Source organism: Haliotis rubra, unplaced genomic scaffold (genome assembly GCF_003918875.1).
Source record: "Haliotis rubra isolate DU_JTF1 unplaced genomic scaffold, ASM391887v1 Scf1730, whole genome shotgun sequence".
NCBI lineage: Eukaryota > Metazoa > Mollusca > Gastropoda > Lepetellida > Haliotidae > Haliotis > Haliotis rubra.
In genome coordinates, this window is record NW_025765704.1 from 1 (window position 1) to 17,127 (window position 17,127).

Sequence of the window (17,127 nt, forward strand, 5' to 3'; positions counted from 1 at the left end):
AATGCAGTTTTGCGGAGTTTTTCGTAGAAATGTTCGTTTGAACGCATCAGAAACAAAATTACCTTGAAGATAATATTTCCGAAAATTTCCGATCATTTCCTAGCTAATTCAGATTGAGGGGTTTCATGTGGCCCTCACAGGAGCATGTTGGATCGGGAGATGACTTCTTGGATAGGCGTTTTAGAGGGAGATGCTTGTGACTGCGGATATTTATGAGGGAATCTGTCTTTGAATAGCGTCTGGATAATTTGTCAGTTGTGAAGGGGATGCATGTATTTTGCCCAGAGAGTATGCGCTGAACTTTACGATGTTTGAACTGGTGGTAATTATGGCCTGGGTCTTTTATGTTATTAAGAAAGTCTAGAATAGTCGCGTGTACTGATACCATGGAGCTGTGGCATGTGTGTCTTCTCAGTGCTTTTGTTCATTTTGATATTCTTGGGAGTTGGATGGGTTTGAGGTTTGGAGTATTCCCACTGCCTTAAAATGTAACATTTTACCTGTGCACGGAGCTGGATAGATAAATATTGAAAAGACAACAATTTCCATCCAGGACATCTAGCAAACCAAGAAACTTTTATTTGCCTAGTTATTTGTCTTGTCTTCAAGAGCTTGAAGACAGAAAGGTGTTCCAGTTACATTTTTCAAGAAATTTCAAGCTCAAGTTTAATCATTTAGTTATTCCTTTTACCTCATCGCATAATGCTGGGATCTCTTTCAAGAGACAAAAACAGGAAGTTGTGTGTGAACTATGATTACAATATAAAAAACAGGCTACCTGATAGCCAACAACTGAAGAGTAGATCACCATAATAGGGACCATGGAGACTTACTATTTTACCTGCAAAGACTCGATTGAAAATCAGTGACAACAGCATCTTGTCTTATCTTATCGGTAGCCACGCGCTGTCCACTTTCATTGTATCAAAGTATTTTTGTTCCATGTCTCTCGTTTCATAGCAGGCTAACGGCAAGAGGAGAAATTAAAAAAAACGAGTTAAGTTAGCACTAATAAAGCTTCAGCGTCGGTAGTGGTCTCGATGTAAGTTAACCGTTATGTATTGAATAATGTGTCCTATAATTCCTGCCCTGGTGTCTTATAAAGGTCAGCTTGTATGTTTCGGAGTTCTGTGACTTCCATACATAAACATATATATGATTTACATATAAGGTTATGGTGTGTTTCTTTGTTTCCAGTACAGCCAGATTCATTGTGTGGTTCGAGAATTGTTGCAGGAGAAATTTAGCAAGGAAATATGGCAGAGAGTTCTAAGTATTATTGAGTGTTATTATACTCTGTAAAATATAGTGTACCATATACCTAGATAGCATTCGGACGCGTTGGCCCAACGTTGGCAATGTTAGCGGCAAAACCATTATAACGATGGGCTAACGATCTAGATGATATCTGGAAATAATAGTGGAAAAGATATTATTTATTCTAGGGACCCCAAAGTAACGGCTTGATTTTGTTTTACAGTCGTGTTATGGTTCTCTTCAGCTAGTTCGAAGCATTATGTGCCTTCAGACCGATAGAAGGTACGAGTTGGTATGACAACGTCCTCAGGGGAGTTGAGAATGAACATGCCAATGCACAGTTATCGATCAGATCAAGGTAAAACGTATCATGCATATTGTAGACATACGTCTATATATACGATCGTTGTGAGTGACTATGACGGCGGAGATGACGACGACGACGTGACGATGATGATAGCAAGCTATTGACAAGCGATTAATGACAACGTTGCAAGCATCAACACGAGTCAATGTAATGAGTTGATGCATGGGCATTAATCAAGCACCACCCACTTTTTATACCTTAACACTCCATGTTGTTGTATATGCTTTACTGTGATTCAAAACAAAAACAAAGCTCATTTTGGTAACAAAGTAGTTGCATACTGAGATGAATACACAAATCCGCGACAATCGACAATGCGCAAGTATGGTCAGTATGACTACTTACTATACTATTGTCACGGATTTTCAAATAACTGATGGTTGTGATTGTATGACCACATCGGTACCTGAATTGTAGCCACCCTTCGCACGGACAACATCTGCCAATATTACGTCGAAGTTTCAGCATCGGAATGTTCATCATCACGATAGTTATCATTAACGATATCACGAAGGTTATTTAAAGGGCCCGCAATAATGCCGGCATTATATAAAGCGTTAACGATGAATGAATGACTGATGGTGATAGTTCAAAACCTGTCATTATTCACGGGGGCTTTTTACATCGACATCAGCTTGAAATCCAGTTCTCACCATGGCTGAACTCAGGAAGCTGCCGTGGTCGTGAGCGAGTCTGTGTTGGCATATCAAGAAAAGTTACATAAAGATTCACGAAGCAGAAGCAGCGTTAGTCAAAGAGTTATAACAGCGTAATGTTTAAATGACAAGCTATAGACGGCGATTAACGTCAACGCCAGTAACGTTAACACGACACAATGTATGTATCATCTGACATATTTCTTAAAGTGTATTGAATAGGATGCTTCAGAGGCTCCGCCGTCACAGAGGCTAATACGCGGCCAAAACCCATTAGCTTCCTCCGGCTTATCTCGCTATTAATCTCCACTATCAGACGAACAAACTTTTGATATTGATACCGAGACGCAAGAATTACACATGATGGACCGCCATAGGCATCCCTTGAAGAAACCACTTGACTCCAGGAAGCACTAATAGATTATTCCAGCATTTAGCTTCTTCTTGTTCAATGTAGATGTATAAATCCTGCACAAATCATGTTATGGGGGAATAAGGAAGCGCTGGAGCATTGCAGTGAAGCTCATTAGGTAAACGAAGGACAATGTATATTCTCACATGCGTGAAATGGTCCACTTCCTTCGAATCCGATATCAACGGTAATTTGTTGCCTAATATTGACAGGGGTACGACACATGGGTCATTCGTACCTACACAAAGACTGGTCAGAAGCAGTGTCCATTGACTGGTCAAAAGCTGTTCGCCAATCCAATGGCAATTCCAATTAAGCCGTAATATGGCAGCAGAGTGCCAATTTCGAGTGATGGCGAAGTGACTTGGAGTCAATGATTGGGTTCTTTCCCAGCCAATGTAGCGCTCAATCATATCGACAACCTCGTAATGATTGATGCCTGGTGCAATTACTTCAGTCGCCTTGGAGAAATATCTTAAAGGGGCTGTACAACTGGAAAATAAATTATACACAACCAACAATGTAATTTGATACATCCACTTTCTTCATATCATATTGACCTAGCAATGTCTCTCAGTAAATGTCGAAGGTGCTGATTCATATCTTATAGGACACACAAGTAGAATACTCATTTGATATGGTTGTCGTATTACTATTTTTCTGGAAGAGATATAATGAAACACTGTTTATAAACAGGAAGTTTTTACGGAGCAAGGTAATGCTTGGTCTTTTATCTCTGTTCAGCCTTTACTTAACATGTGTACTTTTTGTTTAGCTCCAATCCAACGGGTGGTATTTGCGTTTTGTCCTGATCGAATTTGATTATAATATATTCTATATGTTATTTGTTTTAGCATCTGTAGAATTAATGAGGACCGAAATACAATTGTCTAAAGATGGAATATAGGAACACATCCAAAGCTCTGGTCCCTAACTGTTCAAATTTGGATTATTCTTAGACTACCAAAGCTGTTGACCGTGTGTGAATATTGATAGCAATGTCGACGGTTTTAGTCGGTGATGGATTATCCGAGAAACACGTAGTGTCAGACTGAGGTAAGAGGTTGTAGCACAACGATTAAGAAACGAGTTGGTGTGAGAACCCCACTCAGTGAGTGTCTAAAATATTCGTTGGCAGAGACTTGTGCAATGCAGAAATAATATAAAAATGATATTTAATTTTCAAGAGAAAGGATTAAAGTATTTTGTTTTGAATGACTGTATATTTACTGATTAATGATTACATATGATCATGTATAATTTATTATCACATTACGGGTTTTACATTTATGTATTCCAATCAGAAATAAACAATTGTTTGATTGTTGAAATAATACAATTCTTGAAGCCCAAACTGTATTTTTGTCTTTATTGATAAATCATTTTCCTACAATAAAAACAGGTTGTCTTAGCTAGACTGGAACATATACACGAACAGGATTCCATGAGTTTGCTTAGTGCCTCAAACGAACAACTTACACAATTTACAGTAATGTATCAATATTTTGAAAATTTAATATATTAAAGTACTCTGGCCGAAGTGTAAACTTCAGTCTAAACTCACACGATCATTAGGAAACGTTGTTTTAACAGTAACAAGTCTATTTTTCAGCCTGCAGAAATGAGTTCGAATAATAACAGGAACAGGTGATTGGTATAAGATACTTGGCAGGCTTGGGTTGGGATTATTAGGAGATTCTTGTCCCAAAGTATTTCCGTATTTGAGACTTTATAATTACACAGATTGTTGGTACACACGAACAGATGGCAGAATAAATTATAGTTATTATAGTTAATGCTTAGTAATATGGAAAATAAGAAAAACACGATTTCTGAAAGTTTGGCTACTTTTCAAATGATACAGATGCAGAAGTTGTGATATTCAAAAGGTAGTTATCTTACCGCATATGCCGTGTGTTCCCGTCCTTATTATTGTTGGCCATAGTCACTTTTGTACATATTTTTATTTTATTTACTATGTATTCAGCAGCGTCCGTCATGTACGTCCCGATTCTTGTTAACGCGATAACTCATGAACTGTTGTACTCAATGTCTTCAAATTTGGTGACAGCCTACATTTGAGAGATTACGCAGATACCAGTCGATTTGGGTGACCTTGGCCTTATCTCCAAGGTCACCATGACACTTTGAGTCCACTTTTCAAACTTATGTAAACGCGATATCCCATAAAACTTTGCACCCAAGTTTAACCCCGAAACTGAATTTAGACCATTCTTACAAATTTGAGGTCAAGAATTAACATAACGGGTATCAGGGTAGTGTAGGGTAATTGGGGTGGGGTACCGGGTAGGAAACTTTGGACCTGTCCCAGACTTAATACACACTGATACTGACAGTGGATATGTGCATCTGCATCTATACATTCAAATCTACTATATTCCTGAAATATCTTCAGAGTTAGGACATGATTCTGAGAAGTGACCATGACTAGAAACTACATCACACAAAAGTTACTGTTTAATGTGACCAAAAGATCAAAACTAGTAAATTTGTTATATTTCATTCTTCTTTAGCGGCGGGGAGACATTGTCATGTTAGTGCAAACACTTGTATCATTTAAATCCATCAACTCTCATTTTCATCAACGGCAGTCAATTTAACAATTACATCTGTCCTGAAATTGGCAACTCAACAATTCAATTGTAAGCCACATCTTTGTATTATAATAATCTAATTTGTAGTGGCACATGGTGCATGATGGTTTTAAAGAAAGGGTTCCTCTGAGGCAGTTTCCAAGGGTTGTGTTGACGGAACTGAATAAATATTAAACATCAACGCCAGAGAATAGACGGTCCTGATTATTTGTTGGAACAGATTCAAATGGGCGTAAAATAAACCAGCGATGAAACTATGTGAATGAGCAATCGGAAGCTGGTGTTGCAACTGGGTTCCAACACAGATTATGACAACAGAAATTCCGAGTGCAGGGAAGCATGCGTACGTGGTGCTTCAATAGTATTTCGTGTGCATGATATACATTAATGTTTGGTGTCTTGTGCACAGATTATAGCATCTCGAGTGCACAATATATAATTACTGTTCTCGGTATTCATGACCCTCAGTAGGTTTCAGACAGATTAGACACGTCTGCAGTCGAGGCATAAGTTTCGTTTGTACAACTCTACACATGTGCACGATATACATTTCCATCCTTATATTCACATCCCGCAAATGCTTACATTGTGCGCACACATTAGTACCTCGTGTGCACCAAATAAACACTACATGTTGTATATGCTATTAAAACGCAAATAATCCCTAATAAAATGAAATAATTGTAACATATTTTACTTTGATTAAAACAAAAGCAAAACTGAACTTTTTGGTAATTTACTTGCAACCTGAGGTGAATACACAAAAACTTGAATAATGGGTCATCTCGTGGTGATTTGCCTCGTTACGACGTCTCCATACGCGACAACGGCCGTCGGTAACGTGTTGAAGAAAGCGACTTTCATCAGACAAATGAACGTTACACCATATGTGTTCAAGCTGCGTCTTTCTTGGTGACTGCAAAACGCCAGACATTTCTGCTGTCTGTGGTGAAGGAACGTCTAATCGGATGACGTATCCTCAGATCAGCAGCCCACAGTCTCCTTCTGATGGGATTGGTGTAGTTTTCGTCTGTGACTTAAGACAGGTAAAACTGAAATTAAAGGATGGCATACTCCTCAAGAATCCCAGAAAGCAAAACAATGCAGAATAATCCATTGGTCCGGTAAAAGATTTAGATAATGTTTCCTCCTATGGTGAGTCTGAAATTATATCCACGCATGATGGTATTGATGATAATGATGATGACAATGATGATAAAATTACGTTCTGACACATATATTTATCATCATTCATTCTTAAACTATCACTATTCGGCATAAATCCTTAATGCATATGTTGTGCTGGTTATTATACAGACTTAAAACACTTTGCTGTTTTTTATTGACGACTGTCGTAATGATGATGATGATGATGATAATGATATGCTTTGCATAATCATTATCGTCACCATCATCACGACAGATCATCAATAACATTAGTACGATGTTCTTAGGTAACACTACACACGCGTTTATGATGCTGATTGACTGGTGACGACAGTTGAGCCATTATTCAAAAACATTCAATTCTGTATATCAACATTATTTGGAAATCAGTTCTCACCAGCTTAACCTACAAGCTGGTGATGCACGAGACTGTCTTGCTTATCCAAGAAAAGTTACATGAATTCACAAGCAAGCGTTAGTCAAAAGGATTATAACAGCGTAATGTTTAAATGACAAGCTATAGACGGCGATTAACGTCAACGCCGTAACGTTAACACGACACAATGTATGTATCATCTGACATATTTCTTCAAGATGTATTGAATAAGGATGCTTCAGAAGGCTCCGCCGTCACAGAGGCTAGCCACGCGGCCAAATATCCATTAGCTTCCACCGGCTGATCTCGAATTAATCACTCACTATCAGACGAACAAGCTTTTGATATTGACCGAGACGCAAGAATTACACATGATGGTACGCTAGTGGCATCCCTTGAAGAAACCACTTGACTCCGGAAGCACTAATAGATTATTCAGCATTTAGCTTCTTCTTGTTCAATGTAGATGTATAAATCTTGCACAAATCACGTCACGGGGAATAAGGAAGCACTGGAGTGTTATAGTGAACCTCATTAGGTTAGCGAGGGACAAAGCATGCGTGAAATGGTCCACTATCTTTGAATCCGATATAGTCAGTAATTTGTTGTCTAATATTGACAGCGTACGACACATGGGTAATTCGTGCCTACACAAAGACTGGTCAGAAGCAGTGTCCATTGACTGGTCAAAAGCTGTTCACAATCCCACGACAATTCCAATTGAGCCGTAATATGGCAACGGAGTGCTAATTTCGGTGATGGTCAGTGACTTGAGTCAATGATTGGGTTCTTCCCCAGCCAATGCTCTGAATCAGATCGACAATCTTGGAAATGGTTGCTGCCTGGGACATTACTTCAGTCGCCTTGGGGGTGGGTCTTAAAGGGGCTGTACAACTGGAAAAGAAATGATACATAACCAACAATGTAATTTGATACATCCACTTATAAACACTTCTTCATATTATGTTGACCACGCAATGTCTCTCAGTAAGTGGCGAAGGTACTGATTCATATCTTATGAGACAAACAAACAGAATACACTTAACGCCAAAAAAGAAACGTTACCCTCCTTCCTTAATGACGGAGGTACCTATCTTCAGCTGGCGTTGTGATGCGTGGACGTCCACTTCTTGGTCTGTCTACGGTGATCACAGTCTGTCTGAAGCCCTGAATAAGTCTTATAACCCTGATACGGTGGCATCCGAGGTCGTTGGCAACAGCATTGTATGTCGACCCCATCTGCACCATCCCAATGGCTCTTTCTCTCCCTTCAGCTGTTATTCGTGGCATATTTCTCGTACTTGTGTATGAGATCATATATTCTAGGCTCTCTTTATACCCTATAGACTCATTCCACATGTGAAATGGATGTAAATACTGCTTGAACATTGCTGCGTTTTGGCGATTGATATTGCTATGTGGAAACAGAAAATGGAAAAATGTTACTTTTTTTTCAAGCAAAAATGTCAACAAAGATAATTTTAGATGTTCCTAAACATTTTTTCACAATATCAAGGATACGTTTCACTTGATTTCACTGATGCAAATCAGCAGAAAATGTTTTGAAAGACTGAAATCATAGAAATGATTAGTTTACAATTCTACACACTCTACAACCGTTGTTTCTTGTCTTGATAGTTGAAACATGGTGACTTTAAATGGTTTATCATTGTACCAAAGCAGAATTTTATTGCAACCTTTCTTTTGGACATCAAAATCAATATTATTGGTTTATTTCGGCATGGACGAATAAAGGACAATTTCACCCAAATATGAATGCATTTGAGATTTTCTTTCGTAATTTGCATAAAGCTGTGTTGTTAAGCTTTCTTGTAAACTAAAGCCTTCTAAAATATCTTTGATAGTTTTTCAGTGATTTATAAAGGTAAGAGGGTAACGTTTCCTTTGACAACTAGTGTACTCATTTGAAAGGGTAGTCGTATTACTAGTTCCTTGGAAGAGACATGATGAAACCTCTGGTCTGGGTACACACTGTATAAAATAGGAAGTTTTTACGGAGTAAGCTAGTGCTTGGTCTTTTTTGAGAGTGTACGTCTCTTCGACCTTTACTTAAGATATGTACTTTTTCTTTTATCTCTAATCCTATGGATGCTATTTGCGTTTTTGTCCTGATCGAATTTGATGTTTTATGTTCAATATATTCTTTGTTTTAGCAGCTGTAGAATTAATGAGAGATCGAAAGCCATTGTCTAAAGATAGAATACAAAACACATTCAAAAGCTCTGTTCCAAACTGTTCAAATTTGTATTTATTCTCAGACTACCAAAGCTATTGAACGTGTGTAATTATTGATCACAATTTCTACGGGTTTAGTCGGTGATGGATTATCTGAGAAACACGTAGTGTCAGACTATGGTAAGAGGTTGTAGCACAACGATTAAGAAACGAGTTGGTGTGTGAATCCTACTCGGTGAGCCTCTAACGTACTCGTTGGAAAGGAGTGCTGGAATGCAGAAATAATTACAAAATATAATATTCAATTTTCAAGAGAAAGTTGATGTATTTTGTTTTTTAATGTTTTACCAATTACCATTTGATGACAACACGGGATCAGGTATAATTGATTATCACATTTACGTGGTTTTGCAGACTAATATCTGTATCCCAATCAGAAATAACCTATTTTTTGACTATTGAAATTAGACAATTCTTATGTTAAAAATGTATTTTTGTCTTTGCTTATAAATCATTTGTCTGCAAAAAGTACTATAGTGTCTTGACTAAACACGTTTACCCGTTCAGGATGCCACTATTGTGTAACTGCCTCAAACGAATCACACTCACATTATTTACAGAAATGTATCAGTATTTGAAAACTTTATACGGAGATACTCTCTAACATTGCCGAAGTGTAAACTTCAGATCTAAAGTCATACGATGATTACGAACCGTCGTCTTAACACTTGTAACACGTACTCAGACAGTAGAATACGAATACGAATAAAACAGGAATGAATTAATGATATAACATAATAGGCACGCTTCGGTTGTGTTTATTAGCAGATTCTTTTCCGAAAGAATACATCAATCTCAGGCGGCGGTGGGTAGCCTAGTGGTTAAAGCGTTTGCTCGGGTTCTATTCCCCACATGGGTACAATGCGTAAAGACCATGTCCCCTATCTTGATATTGATGGAATATTGCTAAATGCGACGTAAAACTCACTCACTCACTCACTCACTCGATATTAGTGTTCACGAAGTTATATTACACATACTGCTATTACACACAAACAGACGCGTCTGAATGAATATTTATAGTTCCAGTTTGCAGTGAAAATACCGATGAATTTCACTTCAAACAAAAAGTAAGTAAATCATATTAAAATGAAATTAAGATTGTGAATTCCTCATAATTTTACTTGCCAAATGAACATTTAAATCTCAGAATTTCTATTGGACTTAGGATAAAGTTGTTTAACAAACGATCATAGATTCAAATCGTTATTATTGGTTTGTATTACAAGGGGTAAGCGCAGTAGATGGAACAGTGAAACAAATGAAAGTGCGGTACGTGATGAGCGTTAACTTAAACCAACACTACTTGTTCTCGGTGTTTCATTTAAAGTGCAAACCCCTTGTAATACAAACCAATAATAGCAATATGAAACTATGATCGTTTGTTAAACAACTTTATCCTAAGTTGAATAAAATTCTGAGATTTAAATATTCAATTGGCAAGGTAAAAATTATGAGGATTCGCAATCTTAATTTCACTTTATTTGACTTACCTTGTCGTTTAGAGGAAATTCATCGGTACGTTTTCACTGAAAACAGACTATAATACCTCGTACAATGTAAAACAGGAAAAGACGATTTCTGAAGAAGTTTTGCAACTTTTCCAATGATGCAGTTACAAAAGTTGTGATGTTCAAACAGTCTTTATCATACGTCGTCCATATTATTTTTTAATCATAGTCACTTTATACAATTTTTAAATTTTAAATCTATCAATATCTAATTTCACCGAGTCAATTAAGCAAATACATCTGCCCTGAAATTGGCAACCCCACAAAAGACCCTTCTGAGCCACATTTTGTAATAATATAATCGCTTTTTAGCTGATGCATGGTGCTTTAAAGAAAGGGTTCCTCTGAGGCAGTTTCAAAAGGTTGTGTTGACGGAACTGAATAAATATTAAACATCAATTCCAGAAAAACTCGGTCCCTATTCTTTGCTGGAGCAGATTCCATTTGGCGTAAAAACAAACCAGCGATGAAACCATATGAATGCGCAATCGGAAACTGGTGCCAACACAGATTATGACAACAGATATTCCGAGTGCACGGAAGCACGTGCATATAGCATGTGTTTTTTCATGTTCCGTGACCGCTTAGATCGTGTAGCTAGCATTTTGGTATTTTCGTAATTTGGTATCCTTCTATTCACGTCGAACCGTGCATATCCAGGTTAGAATTGGTCAATCAAAACCCATGCTTGTCGTAAGAGGCGACTAAAGGAATCGGGTGGTCAGGCTCGCTGACTTGGTTGACACATGTCATCGTATCCCAGTTAGGTAGATCGATGCTCATGCTGTTGATCACTGGATTGTCTGGTCCAGACTCGATTATTTACAGACCGTTGCCATATAGCTGGAATATTGCTGAGTGCGGCGTTATACAACAACCTAACCAAACCAATCTCTTTATGCAGGATTTAGTTTTTGTGTGAACTATATATATCAACTATTTGTACTCCTATTCATGTTCCTTTGGAGCTTCCGTACAATCATTATACGACATGGGGAAATATGTTTTAATATGAACCATTTTTGTTGCAGGGAGGAGTCCGGGCTTGATGAACACGACCATTTCTTAGTCTTCTACCGCTACGAAGACAAACTCACCTTCCAACTGATCGGAGCAGTGTCTACAGTTTTAGGTGAGATTCCAAACTAAAGAATTCGTACCTTAATTGATAATTTTTGTTCGCCTTAGTTTTACGCCGCACTCAGCAATATTCCAGCTATATGCCGGCTGACTGTAAATAATCGAGTCTGGACCAAACGATCCAGTGATCAACAACATGAGCATCGATCTGCGCAATTAGGAATCGATGACATGTGTCAACCAAGCCAGCGAGCCTGACCACCCGATGAACCTTAGAACTGTTTCCAGAATACCACTATCACCGAAGGGTGAAGATCCGGGTTAGAATTGATCATCAGCAACCCATGCTTGTTGTAAGAGACGGCTAAAGGGATCGAGTGGTCAGGCTCGCTGACTTGGTTGACACATGTCGCTGAATCCAAATTGGGTAGATCGATGCTCATGCTGTTGATCACTGGATTGTCGTGTCTGCACTCGATTATTCACAGACCGCCGCCATGTAGCTGGAATATTGCTGAGTGTGGCGTTAAACATCCAACCAAATAACCACGGTAAACACTATAACGATCAGGGCCATTAGGAGCAAAACAATTTGTGACGATTCCATTTTTGAGAAAACAATCTCACTACAGGGATACATGAATAAATTATGATCTTCCAGCTTTTTGATTTTACATAAGCACAAATCAATCTCATGAATAATTTTTCTGTCACATACGCAGTTGCGTCTTGATGTTTTATAAACAAAAATCAGTGTGATGAATAATTAAACATTAATGTCACAGATCTACCAGCTACGTGGGTATACATTAACAGAAATGTGACGATTGATCAAGTTATGTAAATATGTTACATGTGCTCAATAGCCTCGTGTACCAACAGCCATTCTCGTCACTATATGGCTGAAATGTTGCCGAGGTGACGTTAAATTATAACTCACTCACTATTGCTGCAGTATTGCTAAAAGCGGCGTAAAACTCACTACTCACACAAACCGTCTTAGATTTTTCTAATGCCTCACCGGTCTGAATCCATCATCATTTTCTAGACATCACATCTTCCTTCTTAAATAAACCACACATTGTCATTACTTTCTTTCAAATTACAACGCCAAATAGTTGACCCCCATGCATCAACCACGCTCCCTGTCACACAGACTTCTCGAGGAAATGCATAAGGATCGATTTACACACTCTCTTCCCAAAACCACGGAAGGGCAGAACTGTGATATGACTTTAAAACAGGGCTGAGAGAGCGATGTCGATGTCCGATACATGCATATTCATTGTCTTTGCGAACCCTTCGCCCTGAGGGCTGATTGCGAGGGGATGTACTGGTCCCACGCGTTAGCAATGCGTCCTACCAGTGCCCTGGTTATCCACAGGGCAAACCTAACATACTTGCTCCAGTGTCACTCTGACCCTTAGGAGGTATGACCTGAATATTAATGAATCAGATTGATAAATTCAATATAGATGTCATTAACCACGCTTCTTTTTTTTGTTGATTAAACACCGACGGATTTATGCGCAGTCTTCTTTGGTAAATATTCATAATCCAAGATCGGGGCATCTGTATGTTCTTTGGGCAAATGGAGCAAATATTTGATGTATATCAGCGCGTTTTAATTAACGTAGTTAAGTATGTTTGCTTAGTCGTGGACATTGGTTTAAGGATGTTGGTATTTGCAATATCATCATAACGGAATAAAGTCAACTGTTAGTTCCGACTGCTGTGGGTATTCAGAACCGCCTTATGACAATATTGTAATATGAGCCATAACGTTAAGTCCTTCTTTCTAAATCCATGAGGGCGGTGAGTAGCCTAACATTTAAAGCGTTTGGTCGTAACGCCGAAGACCCGGGTTCGATTTCCAACATGGGTACAATGTGTGAAGACCGTTTCTGGAGTCCCCGCCGTGATGTTGCTGGAATATTGCTAAAAACTCTGCCGGCTCGCTCTAATTCCAAGCTGGAACATTTCGCCGATAATTACAAGCCAGTGTTTAAATTCCTATATTTTTGACAGAAAGTGATACTCGTCGAATGTGTTGTACGAAATAATATTAAAGTTTTAATAATGATAATATTCTTGTCTAATAGTTGGATGAATGATCCAAGCGAGCAGAAATATATGACTCCCATATGCATTCGGGGACAAAGGAATATAGTTTGAAAACAAATATGAATACATAAAAGGAGAGATAGAGTCAACGATGAAAGGGCGGAATGAAGTTTGTATGTCTGTGCCGTTAGTTTATATTTATGTATAGTGAGTGAGTAAGTTTGGTGGCATGTGTCAACCAAGTCAGCGAGCCTGACCACCCGATCCCGTTAGTCGCCTCTTACGACAAGCATATGGGTTACTGGAGATCAATATTCTAACCCGGACTTTTACGGGAATAATATTTATTTATAGAAATAATAACATTTTCGTAACTTTTTATGCTTCAAAATTGGTTTACCTGTTCTTTGGTACGATTTCCTGTACATGTTCTGTTTGTGCAAAAAAGTGATCGATATTATGAACATTGGCGTCAGTTCCCGAATGCTTCACAATGAATTTTCTTACTCAAACTCAAATGGATTCTTAGTACTTGTTGCAGCAGTAGCAGCAGTAGTAGTAGTAGTTGTAGTAGTAGTAGCAGTAGTAGTGATGGTATTGGTGGTAGTGGTGGTGTTGGTTGTAGTAGTAGTGGTAGTAGTAGAGGTGGTGACTCTTGTGGCAGCAGCAGCAGCAGCAGTAGTGGTGGTGGTGGTAGTAGTAGTAGTAGTAGTAGTAGTAGTAGTAGTAGTAGTAGTAGGTGTTGCAGAAGTGGCTGCAGGAGAGGCTCTGTACGAAGTAGTATTATCATCAATAGTAAGCTGCATCAATTGTAGCAGTACCAGAAGCAGCCACAACGGAAGTAGTAATGGTACTAAATTCATTTGATAAAGACTTCAGCCGAAAGAACTGTATTCCAGTATCACTTCCTCTGTCTGCCAGATCTGTCTTTGGAGGCGGTGTTGGAGGTATTTGGCGACTACTTCGTCATCTACTGTCTTCGTCATGGCTACGACAAGATGCTGAAGACGCTGGGTGGAGACATGAAAAGCTTCATTCAGAACCTTGACTCTCTCCATTCACTACTTGCTCTCAGTTACAAGAACATAGAGGCGCCGTCCTTTAGGTGAGTAGGTACATCTAACCTTGACTCTCTCCACTCCCTACTGGCTCTCAGCTACAAGAACATAGAGGCGCCGTCCTTTAGGTGAGTAGGTACATCTAACCTTGACTCTCTCCGCTCCCTACTGGCTCTCAGCTACAAGAACATAGAGGCGCCGTCCTTTAGGTGAGTAGGTACATCTTTGTCTGATCCACTTCGGTCCAAATCCGAACACTCTACAACGAATAATATATAGCAATATATCAACAATGACTGGAAGATATCGGCATGTGAAACGCCATAAAGAATAACCGTTTTAATTCTGCCCTTTAAATACTCCCTTAAAGTTGATTTTAAGTGAGATGAACGTAAAGCAACATATATATATATGTATACATGTATATATTTTTATTGTTGATACATGTACATATCTAATAAAATATTCCTCATATGTTGCTACCTATTTAATACTGCATTATTTAAATAATGGTTGTATCTAAATGAAAATTAATGGTCAAGTCATTTGTCATTCATGTGGATATGTGTGAAAATTTAAAAAAGTATATTGGACCAAAGGGAATACATGTTAAGGCTGAGAAGGTTAAGCAAATAATACTGAAAAAAACATCCATCTATTACTGAAAGAAATATTTTCTTCTTAAAATATTCCATCTATCCCACGCAAACATTATGGCCACATAGTCGCCTTTCGCTGTTCATTTTTTACCAATGGAGGCATTTGTGTACAGCAATTAGAGTTTTATAAGCTCTGAAAGGGGGACCCTTAGAGCTTTCAGTTAAACAGTGATATTCTGTTTAGAGTTATCAAATGTACAGAACAGAACGTGAACTAACTGTGTTTCAAGGTCGGGAATGTGCTAGCATGGTCCATTAGCATGTAGTCTCCCTTTTAGGTAGTGCTCGGTAAAATAATGACCAATTTACGACTGTCTACGCTAATCTACTCAAAGTGCTTCATGTGATGATGATATAAAGTGTGACTGTGTTCTGAGTACACCCTTCACAATAGTTCCCATTCTTACTGAAGATCAATTCTTACCCGGATCTTCACGGGTTCCATGCTTACAAATACCAACTACAGAACCAAGCAGTACATGCATGTATTTTCTGTTGATGAATAACCATGAACATCTGTGTTAGAATTGGTCTTAAGCCATTCGTGCTTGTCGTAAGAGGCAACTAGCGGGATCTGTAGGTTAGGCTCGCTGGCATTTGTTTTACAAAATTGGTCATCAAATATATCTCTAAATGCAACAGCTATCCATGACAACCTCTGCGAACATTTGAGGAGGATGCTTTGTTTGCCCTTGTTAAGAGGTGCAAGAGAGAGCTTCGGAGATGACCCTGGACCAAGACCAGGTGGACGTTCAGTTGTCGCCAGTTACTTGAAATACGACGAACCAAAAGGAACGCTTCCTATAGAGCAGACATGTGAACAGAAAGTGCTGCCACAGTTAAGGGTTGTAATAAAGGGATCAGAGGATGATCCCAGATCAAGATCAGGGGGACGTTCAACTGTCGCTAGTTAGGAAAATGTTGATGAAATACCCGATGTACGACTAACCAAAGGGACGTATCCAATACAGCAGACATGAGTAGAGAGTTTTGCCAGAGTTAAGAAGTGGAATAAAGAGACAAGAGAAGATGATCTAAGATCAAAATCAGGAGGACCTTCAATTGTCACCATTCAGTAAAATGTTGAAAAATACTTGATACTAAACAATAGGTTATATCCAATACAGCAGACATATGAATAGAAAGTGATGCCAGTGTTAAGAGGTGGAATAAAGAGATTAGAAGCTGATCCTAGGTCAAGAACAGAAAGACCTTCAACTGTCGCTGGTTAGGAAAATGTTGATGAAATACCCGACGTACGACTAACCAAAGGGACGTATCCAATACAGCAGACATGAGTAGAGAGTTTTGCCAGAGTTAAGAAGTGGAATAAAGACACTAGAAGATGATCTAAGATCAAGATCGGGAGGACCTTCAATTGTCACCATTCAGTAAAATGTTGAAAAATACTTGATACTAAACAATAGGGTATATCCAATACAGCAGACATATGAATAGAACGTGATGCCAGTGTTAAGAGGTGGAATAAAGAGATTAGAAGCTGATCCTAGGTCAAGAACAGAAAGACCTTCAACTGTCGCTGGTTAGGAAAATGTTGATAAAATACCTGGTATACAAATAACCAAAAGGGACGTATCCAATACAGCAGACATGAGTAGAGAGTTTTGCCAGAGTTAAGAGGTGGAATA

General features: G+C 38.6%; 1 protein-coding gene across 1 annotated transcript in view; it reads left to right on the forward strand.

Annotated features, from left to right (window-relative positions):
* Positions 1-1,197: 1,197 nt before the first annotated feature.
* The window catches only part of LOC124272826 (guanylate cyclase soluble subunit beta-2-like), a gene marked incomplete at its 5' end in the record, with an annotated part of 45,304 nt that continues 29,374 nt past the window's right edge, over positions 1,198-17,127 (forward strand). Inside the window, 4 exons of the mRNA XM_046708048.1 lie at positions 1,198-1,266; positions 11,206-11,210; positions 11,649-11,749; positions 14,683-14,866. Coding sequence (XP_046564004.1) covers positions 1,198-1,266; positions 11,206-11,210; positions 11,649-11,749; positions 14,683-14,866 — 359 coding nt within the window. The remainder of the gene's footprint in view (positions 1,267-11,205; positions 11,211-11,648; positions 11,750-14,682; positions 14,867-17,127) is intronic.